Genomic DNA, 10,296 nt, shown 5'->3' with positions numbered 1-10,296 from the left:
GGTTCTTAAGTATAAATCAAAACAACAAATCTCATTGGTGGGAGATTTTCGAACAGAGTGTTTTCCGAATATTCCGAACAACCAATAGCATCTTAAGGATTTAAAACAGATGTTAAACGAAACGATTTCGTATTTATTTTCCGTGTAAATGGGGGCCGGTAGTCCGCACGGAAACCGAAAATCCAATAACGGTTTTGGGCTCCAAGCCTTGCGTGCTCCACGAAGTCATAGGTTTTCCAGTTTAGTTCGCAATCGCCGCCCGTGCCATCAAGTAGCCTGTCAAACGATGGCCAACTTCAGTCCGCACCAGCTGTCGAATCCCCGGGCCAATGTCTTCATCCTGGTCAATCTGGGGTGCGAGATGCTCTACGTGATCGATCAGCGGCTGAAGGCGCAGCAGATTGCTCAGGACAAGTCGGTTCAGGGTAAGAAATGCCGCCAAGAAATACGAACTTAGATATGTTAGATATAACATTGGAGATGCTAATCGCGTCTTGGAGTCTTCTATATGACTTTATGTTTAAATTGGAATGTATATAAATGTTTTAAAGGATAATATATATTTTCCATCAGTCATCCACGATGTGACTACAGTACTGCTCGAACCGAAGTTTATAGACTCGCTCCTGAACGGATCGAAACACAAAAGTGCGCAGCTTTTGACCGCCGATCACTGCAAGTTTATGCTGAACGACGTAGCCACCTGCTCATTGATGCGACTCGACGAGCAGTCGATGTCCAAGCTGTGGAATCTGATGACCATGGTCTACAAGTGGCAGCTGTTCGTGTCCCGCCATCAACACCACCTGCTAGAGATTACCTTTCGGCATTTGGAGGCGGTCAACAGGTTGTATCCGGATGCTAAGCGGCACATGTTGATTGACTTCACGAAGAACACGCTGCTGGACTTTTGGAATGCCAGCGGCGAGGATGCGCAGCTGTCCATCTACCAGACGAATCGGGCCTGGCTGCAGTGCTTCAACACAAAGATATCGCTTCTGATTCGCATGGGTTTTCAGGCCATGGACGGGAGTTTCATCAGGGACGTGGATCAGGATTACTACGCGGAATACGTTGAGTCAGCCGGGGATAATATCTATGCGAAGAGTGCCGAGCAACGGGAACGCCAACAACGTGAGCCGAACAGCATGGATCAACTGGCAGCTCAGCTGAACATAAATCCGCCGCAAAGCGAGGATCTGCAGCCCATCAACGCCCGCCAGTTCCAGCAGCAGTTCGAGCAGGCCTTCGGCAATGTGCTCTTCAATGACCCAGCAGCCAGCTCCTCTGGTTGCGAGTTTGTCCAGCTAAAGCCCACGACGGCTTCCTCGGAAAAGGTGGCGACGACAATGTCCAGGGGAGGATCCTTGCTAAACCAGAACCTGCTCGACTTGTACAGCAAAATGCCTTGAAGCCAAAGCCACTTCGTTTTGAAAATATTGTATTTCTTGTTCAGTTGGTTTTTGTAAAATAATTATAAAAACACTGTAGGTTGCAGAGTTCTCGTTTGTTTGTTTGTTTTTCTCTTGTTTTCATCGAAGACATTGTTGTGATCAAAAAATAAATCAACGTTAGAATTTTGAGCTTGCGACTTGTTGTGAACAAATGTGAAATGTGTGGTGGGCGTGTGTGGTGTACGGTGCGGGGTAAAATATAAGCAAAGGTCGAAATGTACAATTACAAATATAAAAGTTAAGGGCGTGCTCCCCATCGCGCTGCTGCCTGCGCTACAGACTTATGGCAACAACATGTATACTCAATTACTCTTCTCGATTTGTGTGTCTCGCTTGTAATACGCTGTCTCCAGTCAAAGTAAGCAAAGGAAAAGTTCGTCCGTGTTGGTGGTGTGGGGTTGGTTCTTCAGCGGCAGGATCCGATTACATCTTCGCCTTGAGCGGCACTGCGTCCACCATGATATGCAGGGCCATCTTTAGGCACTCCTCCGCGGAGCTTATCTGCTCGCACGGATAGGCGGCACCGTATTGCGTGAGGAAGTCGCAGTACTTTCGGTAGTTGCTCACTGCGAAATCGTAGTTGTAGGCGCCCAGAGCCATTTCCGTGTCATCGGTAACCGATGGCACCGTCGCCTTGTGCGGCATCCGTCCGAACGTGGGGTAGTCCAGCTCGCAGCCCTCGCACTTGCAATCGAAGCGGTACTGCATTGACAGCGTTTTCAAGCGCTGCTGCTTGCTGCTGATGGCGAAGTGAGCACTGAAAAGTTTAGTTTTAGTATTTGCAGAGAATTAGAGTGACTTGGGCGTCTATTAACTTGCATTATCTATTAATGATGTGTATATTAAGCTTTAACGTGAACTGACTACCCAAAATAGTACTACTTACTGCATTTGGTCTGTTCAGAATGCTTTGGTTACTACTTACCCGTAGTTATCGTAGAGCTTATTTCCCGCCTTTATAGGCCGCAGGATGAACATGTACGCCTTGGTGCCCTCGTATATCCTTACAGTATTCGGCGCACACGAGTGATTTAATAGAGAGAGAAAGGCGTAAGCCCCGGACGAGTGCGTCTGGTCGTCCTTGGTCTCGTTAACCTGCTCGACCAGGTCGATACCGTGCATATTCGAGGGCGATGTCTGCAGATGTCGGAATAGGAGGTCCGTGAAGAAGTTCATGCCTTCTTCGCCGCCCAAATGGTCCTTGAGCGGTGTGTATTCGATTATGAAGTGCTTAAGCACAGCACAGACCACGGAGCGCTGGAAGAGATCGGAGACGGAGCGCAGGTGCTGGTTGGTCACTAGCCCGTGGATTGCCCGGTAGTGCTCCTGCGGTGACAGCTGGCTGTAGTCGAGGTCAAAGGCGCACTTGTGCTGGTTCTGCTGCTGCTCACAGAAGGCCATTAGCTCCTCGATGCTGGGATAGAGATCCAGGGCGGCCAGCGTGGTGCGCAGGGCGATACCGTGGATCTTGTTGAACATGCGGTGCAGAAAGTCAATGATTGGGCACTCGAAGCGGTGATAGGTGGACATGGCCTGCTGCTTGCACTCCTCGGAGCAGAACATCACGGAGCAGCAGCTGTCGCAGGGTATGAGGGTCAGGTAATTCTCCCGCTTGCAGGTGGCACAACGAATGTATCGCATGGGCGCCAGCAGTGTGGAGCAGAAGGGCTGCTCCACGGCCACAAGATCCCCAACGACCAAATCCCGATTAGTCACCACAAAGCGACCCTCGTCGGCGGATTCGCGCAACTCCAAACAGTCGGCGATGAAGGGCACCTGGGGGTGCGAATTGAAACTGAGCTTAAACTCATAGGGCACCACATCCGGCGGCTGCTGATCTAGTAGCTGTTGGCAGTCTCTTTCCCGCTTGTCCAGTTTGTGGCTCAGTCTCGCCGGATAGTTGGCCTTCCTTGCCAGCTCGATATTGGCCAGACATTGCCGGTAGCGCTTCCACTCGAACAGGACCGCCGACCGGTTAGCATAGCCTATGGACAGGTGCTCCGAGTTCGGTTCGGCATAGCAGATGCTTTTGTTATACAGCTCTAGAGCCTGAAATGGGTCGCAGGGATTAGCTAGAGACTAGAGACCGGTAAGCGTTTACCCATTGAGGGGGCGATAATTACCTGAAAGTATTTCCTGTTCTTGAGCGAAAACTGCTCGTTGCCCAGCATTCGGAACTCCACGCTCCGCTTGTTGCACTTGTCCTCCCGGAGCGTTACATTCAGGAATATCTTCTCCATGTACTTGAAGTCAATAAGAGCGCGCATCACGAAGTCAACCTTGCGATGGTTCTCCTTCAGCTCGTTGAACTTGCCGGATATGATGCCGATCAGCTTCCAGTCGTTCAGCTTCTTCACCAGATCATCGCTAACGTCGTACACGTCCATCTCTTGTGCGGGGAGGTCGGATGTCCTTAGTGTCCTGGAAATTTCTCCGGATAGGATAGCTTCGGATCCTTAGGTTCGGTCCGCGTGTCGACGCCGCCGCCTGTTTTTTTCAGCAGGAAAAACGGTTCGTTTGGTCTACTGCCGGTGCCGCGAATTCTTTGGCTGGCGCAAGGGCTGACCGCTAATTAGCGATATCACGGGCAATTTCAATTCGGCAATATTGCAATTATTCGCACGGCGATTTTAATGTTATTTTTTGCCAATCCGCTGGAAGCAGTGTGGAGTTAGCCTGCGAATAATTAACGCTGCATTGAAAAAATCCCCTAAAAAATGCCGCAAGTCGACTGCTTGGCTACTAGCCGGTTCACAAACCTTTGGGTTTGCTTTCAAATTTTCACGGAGATAATATTAATTCCAAATTCATCAAATGAAAAATGAATATAACTAAGAATAAAATCAGAGATTTATAGATTTCTGTTCAAAGAATACAATGTAGAGATCGTAAATATTAAAGTGGATCCACAGTGGTTACATCCGATTGGGAAAACTTTTATTTGCAGGCCCAGCTAGAATTATATTTAAAACGTGCCACGTAAATATGGGTTGATTAATTGAAAGTAAAATCAATTATAATTTTAGCATATTTGAAAGAAATAAAACTGAGCTTTTTTGCTGCTAGTTGTCACAGTGTTTCCATACCGTTAATTGTAAAAGGCGCCATCTTTGAAAATCGTTGTGAGGGTGGTCACACTGGCAGCAGTTTCACTTCCAATTTCCTCTTCAATCCGTACGAATTTTTAGTTTTCTAAGAATCCGGGGAATTATTGGCAGCCAAGTTTGTTTAACAATCGCCCTGTTCTCAGACGGCCGCCGCACCAGTTCGGTTCAAGTTGAAGGCAAGGGAATATTATTTTTAGCCAGTAGGCCACAGCTAAGTGGCACCGTGTTGTGTCTAAAAATTTTGTTTGGCTGCGTCTGCAAATAAATCAAACCGTTTTCGAATCAAATTTTGGGAACCAAATCGACGAGAGGTGTGTAGGAATAAAAATTAAATATAAATTTAGCTTAAAAAAGGGCGTGGGCCGCAATATGAATTTATTGTACAGATGCCCATCATACGTCTGGAGTCTGCGGACAAGGAGATCTTCGACACGGATCAGGAGATCGCCAAGTGCTCGGAAACGATTCGCATTGCACTGGAGGATATGGGCGATGAGAGCGACAACAGTGTGCTGCCCTTGCCGAATGTGAACTCCCTGATCCTAAAGAAAGTGCTCCACTGGGCCACCTACCACAAGGACGATCCCATGGTTGCCGAGGAGGATGAGAACAAGGAGAAGCGCACGGATGACATTTCATCCTGGGACGCCGACTTCCTCAAAGTGGATCAGGGCACTCTGTTCGAACTGATCCTCGCGGCTAACTACCTGAACATCCAGGGTCTGCTTGATGTCACCTGCAAGACGGTGGCCAATATGATCAAGGGCAAAACACCGCAGGACATTCGCGACACCTTCGCCATCCAGAATGACTTTTTGCCACAGGAGGAGGAACAGGTGCGCAAGGAGAACGAGTGGTGTGAGGAGAAAAATTGAAGGATACCTACTGGCTAATTAAGCGGCTAGGCGAACCAAATCAAATTAATATAAATTTACCGTGGCGAAATTAAAGCTTACATTTGGGTTTCTCATTTCAAAAGCGTAAGCAATTGTCTTATAAAGGGTCGTGTTGGGCTTATTGATATTTTTAAAATACAATGCAAGCTTTTTTCTTATTGAAAATATATTCAAATGTAGCTTGCACATTGTTGCCTAGAAAATGTGAACAAATTTAAGAAATTCATCGAGTACAAAACGTTTAATTTTATTTACAGTGAGCATGAATTTGAAAGTATTACCATTTGATTTACTTAATACAGTTTAAACGCCGTGTGAGCACCTCCACGACCGTGGCCACTACACCCGGTATGGTTAACACACCATGGCCATGGCCAATTTCCTAATGTTAGTTGCGTTCGTTTACCAGGAATCTGAAGATTAATAGGGCGATAACCACTGTCAGGAAGGGTTTCACCAAGGACAGCGCCAGCCGGAAGAAAAAGATGATTGTGTAGAATGTACCCACCAGGAACAGCACGAATACGATCAGTTCGCCCATTGCAGTGGACGTGGACACGTTCCTGTGGACGCAAGAAAGGAACAGCGTGACGCATAGTTCGTCACTCTTCCTGCCGTTCTGCTCCAAAACGCCGACACTGCTGTAGATTTTCTCCATGGCTAGATTGGCGAATGTAAGCGTGGATAAACGTGTAGCTCTGTGGACCAAACAAACCCCCCAATTGCGAAAATCAGCTGTCTGTGTGACCGCATTTCGATCCTAGTGGCAGCACTGCCACTGAAAAGTCAAGGTATCAGCAGTGGATTAAAAAATAGTGGATGAAAAATATTAAAGTTAACGATTGATAAATCAGCTAGAGATGCAATTAATCGTACCCGTGACCCCTAGAGCAAAGGGATCTATAGTATTATTTGAAAAATAACGCATACATTTTCAAATATAATATATAAATTAAATTTTTGTTTAATCATTTTTTTTCATTGTTTATTTAAAGAGATGAAGTTTAAGGGCAACTAATAGGAAGCGGACTTTATTGTTTATTTGAAGTTAGCTAATACAGTATGCGGTATCTGATAGTTTACGCTTTTCATTGCTCGTCTATTAAATGAAAAAATGATAGCGAGAAAACAGAGCTTTTGAAAAAATTGAGTGCAGCTCATTAATGCAATTAATGTCACTAAAGCCCTAAAATACAGCCTAAACAGTAACCCCACAGGCGGTTTTGTAAATTGTGGCTGGATTTTGGATATCTGGTTAGCTTGCATTAAAATCGGATTACTAGGAAAAATTATGGATTATGGCGCATTGATGGCTCCTAATTGCCTCTCTCAAGTTACCAACGGGGCCAAAAACATTTTTTTTTTTTTTCAAACTACAGTGTTTTAAAGCGAACCTGGCCATAAATCTAAATGGCGACCTTTCCACTTCGGCGCTGTGCATTGAACTGGCAGCAAATTTGTAAAATCCCCTGGATTCCCCAGGGAATCGCTGCCGTGCAAAACGATACCTGAAACTGACGCTTGATACAAAAATAAAGAATAAAATCTCGACAGACGTACAATAAGCAATTTTCTTTTTAGGGCTCATTCGGTTCAACGTACTGCACGTACTATTTTCTGAGAAATTTAAATAAATTGAAATAAATGGCGGCAGGTAGGGTTCTTTATATATGTATTTCTATCACAGACAATGTGAAAAGCATTAGAGCTCGTCTTAAAATGCCTGGGCGCATGAAGATTTCACCAAAAATTCAGTTGCATTGTTCTTTCAGTCCACCTGTTATTAGCCATGCTCTTTGCGGCAACCGACATGAGAAAGTGGACACTGGACATGGGGGCAAGTGGCAGAAAGTGCAAACAGATGTCCAACTGGGCTACAGCTGCAGCTGCATTCTGGACTAGAAACGAAACTTCAGGGAACTGAACTCGACTTGATGCAACTGACAGGTTGACTTTGACACAAAGCCCAGGAGGACGGGCTCTGGGTCTATAAATAAGGCATGACCCCACGACCCCACGACCCCACGACCATGTTACCATGTGGTGACAGTGATGCCAACGCTCTATATAATTCATTGGGTTGCACTGTTGTAAGTTGAATAGACAGCTAATAGAAGAGGTCACATTAAAGTATACAAAGTACACCGTTTGTCGTGATCCTGAGTGTAAGGAATATCAAGAAAATTACACTTATTGTACATACATGTTTAAGATGGTTAAGGTGTTTCAAAATGTGTCGAATAGTAGTAGGCTTCAACAATTTGCTTACATCGTAAGAACACTGTGTACATTATCTTATACACAATTTCATTGATTGCAAAATATGGGAATTTCTGTGCCGCTTCAGTAAAAGCTGTACCAAATCTGTGGAGACTTATGAGGCCTTTGTATAATGGATTTCCTTGGATTTATTCCAGCCTTTTTTTGAGGAGGCTTTCGAGGAAACATCCAAGTCGGCATCTCTGTTTGCTGACCCAATGCGAGTTGGTCTGATTCTGTGTGTTTGAGGGTGTTGCAAGTGCAACAACTGTGTCACGCCTTGTTTCTGTGGACGACAAGGCGGAGAATAGTGCACAAAATACAGAATATTTCATTCCGACTGCGCCGGGAATGGGGAGGGGGAGCGGGATGGCCACAATCTGCTAGAGCCAGCTTGTTATTATTTCTGGCTTTTGTTGCTTGCTTCATAAAAGTGTTGTCTTGTGTTGTCCACGTGTGTTTGCCTCTTTGTCTGTCTGTCTGCCTGTCTGCTTGCCTGTTTGTTTGGTTTGTTTGTTTCCCCGGCACTTCCTGTTGCTCGTTCGACTTCTGGCGGAGCGTTTCCGGTTCCTTTCATTTGCTATTCCACCCGTAAACGAACGCTCGCCTGCGCTCCACTTCATTTTTGCTCTCTCTGGATTTGCCTCGCTCTGCAGCTATGTAAGTTACATATGTGTGTACGAGTATTTGCTTGACAAATTCCTAGAAATCCCTAAATATTTAATACCTCGCACCATCAGACACAAAAGTGTTTAAAGCACTTCAAAGCACAAGGAGCTCCCGAGCCATGCGGAGAATCCACCTACAAAAGTGTGTGTGCCAGTGCCAGTGCCAGCTTCACCTGCCATTTCCATCGGGAACACTATTATCCGTTGACACCTTTCGCTGTTTTTCCATTAGATTGGTCTCCCAGCTCGCAACAGTACACTTGACCAAAAATGTCGATAGTTGTCGCTTAAGTTGCATAGGATATTTAATATTTAAGATGTGCACTTGAAAGTTTGCCTAAGGTTGTTAGTTGGATATGGCCATCTGTAAAATATATCGAAATTCTAAGATCATATACTTTGAAGTATTCTCATATTAATCGGTGTCCGTGGTGTGGTTCCTTACAGGTTTTTTCACATGGTAGTATTTGACATTATCTGGCAGTGCACTTGCACTTTGTCACCCATTTTTTTTCCCCTTCACCTGGGCGAGCGACACGTGTCACCTGTAAAGTGCATCGGATCCGGCAACCGCATCTTTAGCAACTCAGAGCTGAACTTTTCGCGACGGAAGACTCTTGAGTGCCCGAGTATCCGCGTCTGTTGCTAGGCGGGAGCAAAGTCATTTGACATAGTCAACTTGTCTTTAATTAATGAGCACACCGAAAAGCGCGCATAAAATTGCTTTGCGTCCCGGGCGTAGGGCTTCAACTTGAGGTGGCGGAAAGCAACAGGTGGAACGGGTGCTCCCCCAGGAAGTGGCCGTAAGGAGCCACTCGAAAATGTTCGAGGGCCAAAGCAAAGTTTGGGGCAAGAAATAAAGGAAGGCTGGCGGGCATAGGAAAATAACAAGGAGCCCAAGAACAAACAAAAAGGCCACGGGCCCAAAGGATACGAGTATCCTTTTGGGCACCAACGCGCCTTTGTGTATTCTTAATGGATCCACCCGAATCATTTGACCAAAGATCCAAAAAGGCCTTTATCCGCGCTTAAATGTCAGCGCGTTATGAAATTATGGGCTGAATGAAATTATTCACAAATAAATTAAATTGCGCAGTCAACGGGAATCATTTATGTATATTATGTTTACACTCTCCTTTTTTCCTTTTTTTTTTCTTTTCCTCATTTCACTTTTTTATATTTTCAGTATTTTCATTCAATTTTAAGCTGCCACTCCTTATCCCCGCCTGAAATATCAAAGGTGAGCCGGCGGTGGAGTAGTTTCCTCGAGCCTCTGCTCCAGGTGAGGGATGCCAGGTAGCCTCCGTTCCGTCGTGTCAATTCAATCAAGCCACCAGCTCACCAGTTCACCTGCCCACCTGCCCACCTGAGGCACCTAACGCACCGAACGCACCTGACTTGCCTCCACCTGGCTTTCTGCAACTTAATCTCGATGTTGTTGGGACCGTCGTTGTTTGGTTATACAAAATGAGAATTTATTGTACGGCACACATAAGCTGACTATAATAAAATTTCAATTTGCCCGACAAACGATGTCGTCGACACTCGTTTTCCCGCATAAAGCCAAAGAAGACGCACAAAGCAATAGCAGTTCCCCCAGCAAAAGCATACGCAAATATCGTTTATGTACAAACAATATTCACGCTTATTGCGATGTGAAAGTTGGCGAGCCCTTGGCCAACCGTTTAACTTTTTAGTTTGAAACGCGTTTGCTCGAAATTCGGGAAAAATTTGAAACATTTGGAACAATAGCAGTCTGCAAATGCAGCCATAAATATCATGGAGTTTTTTTCTGACTTGGAAGTCAAGCAAACTATGTGCACATCTGTACTACGTATGTATTATTATTATTAGTACTTATATTCATATTTAAAATTATCAAATTCAGCTCACCATTAATTAAGTATCAATA

At 45.4% G+C, this 10,296-nt stretch overlaps 4 protein-coding genes across 4 annotated transcripts; 2 read left to right on the top strand and 2 right to left on the bottom strand.

Annotated features, from left to right (window-relative positions):
* Positions 1-230: 230 nt before the first annotated feature.
* LOC6546905 (protein OSCP1) lies at positions 231-1,582 on the top strand. Its single transcript, XM_001975948.3, has 2 exons — positions 231-425; positions 574-1,582. Exons 1-2 carry the CDS (start codon positions 287-289, stop codon positions 1,410-1,412), a joined length of 978 nt encoding a protein of 325 aa, XP_001975984.1. The 5' UTR covers positions 231-286; the 3' UTR covers positions 1,413-1,582.
* A 43-nt stretch (positions 1,583-1,625) lies between these two features.
* LOC6546906 (SET and MYND domain-containing protein 4) lies at positions 1,626-4,180 on the bottom strand. Its single transcript, XM_001975949.3, has 3 exons — positions 3,578-4,180; positions 2,380-3,503; positions 1,626-2,211 (listed from the first exon to the last, which is right to left on the bottom strand). Exons 1-3 carry the CDS (start codon positions 3,839-3,841, stop codon positions 1,878-1,880), a joined length of 1,722 nt encoding a protein of 573 aa, XP_001975985.1. The 5' UTR covers positions 3,842-4,180; the 3' UTR covers positions 1,626-1,877.
* Positions 4,181-4,528: 348 nt separating this feature from the next.
* On the top strand, positions 4,529-5,545 carry LOC6546907 (S-phase kinase-associated protein 1). Its single transcript, XM_026981037.1, has 2 exons — positions 4,529-4,872; positions 4,948-5,545. Exon 2 carries the CDS (start codon positions 4,948-4,950, stop codon positions 5,434-5,436), a length of 489 nt encoding a protein of 162 aa, XP_026836838.1. The 5' UTR covers positions 4,529-4,872; the 3' UTR covers positions 5,437-5,545.
* A 134-nt stretch (positions 5,546-5,679) lies between these two features.
* Positions 5,680-6,233, bottom strand: LOC6546908. The gene has a single exon (XM_001975951.2). The coding sequence runs from the start codon at positions 6,113-6,115 to the stop codon at positions 5,846-5,848; it is 270 nt and encodes an 89-aa protein (XP_001975987.1). The 5' UTR covers positions 6,116-6,233; the 3' UTR covers positions 5,680-5,845.
* Between the last annotated feature and the right edge of the window lie 4,063 nt (positions 6,234-10,296).

This window comes from Drosophila erecta, unplaced genomic scaffold, assembly GCF_003286155.1.
Source record: "Drosophila erecta strain 14021-0224.00,06,07 unplaced genomic scaffold, DereRS2 tig00000092-arrow-pilon, whole genome shotgun sequence".
Taxonomy (NCBI): domain Eukaryota; kingdom Metazoa; phylum Arthropoda; class Insecta; order Diptera; family Drosophilidae; genus Drosophila; species Drosophila erecta.
This window is presented reverse-complemented; position numbering and strand designations above follow the sequence as displayed.

Excerpts from the sequence above, each read along its gene's own strand:
- LOC6546905 (XM_001975948.3), top strand. The coding sequence starts at position 287 with ATGGCCAACTTCAGTCCGCACCAGCTGTCGAATCCCCGGGCCAATGTC. Across the intron at positions 426-573 it reads TCAGGACAAGTCGGTTCAGG|TCATCCACGATGTGACTACA; the intron begins GTAAGAAATGCC and ends ATTTTCCATCAG.
- LOC6546906 (XM_001975949.3), bottom strand. The coding sequence starts at position 3,841 with ATGGACGTGTACGACGTTAGCGATGATCTGGTGAAGAAGCTGAACGAC. Across the intron at positions 3,504-3,577 it reads AGAACAGGAAATACTTTCAG|GCTCTAGAGCTGTATAACAA; the intron begins GTAATTATCGCC and ends GACCCATTTCAG. Across the intron at positions 2,212-2,379 it reads AAGCTCTACGATAACTACGG|TGCTCACTTCGCCATCAGCA; the intron begins GTAAGTAGTAAC and ends TAAACTTTTCAG.
- LOC6546907 (XM_026981037.1), top strand. The coding sequence starts at position 4,948 with ATGCCCATCATACGTCTGGAGTCTGCGGACAAGGAGATCTTCGACACG.
- LOC6546908 (XM_001975951.2), bottom strand. The coding sequence starts at position 6,115 with ATGGAGAAAATCTACAGCAGTGTCGGCGTTTTGGAGCAGAACGGCAGG.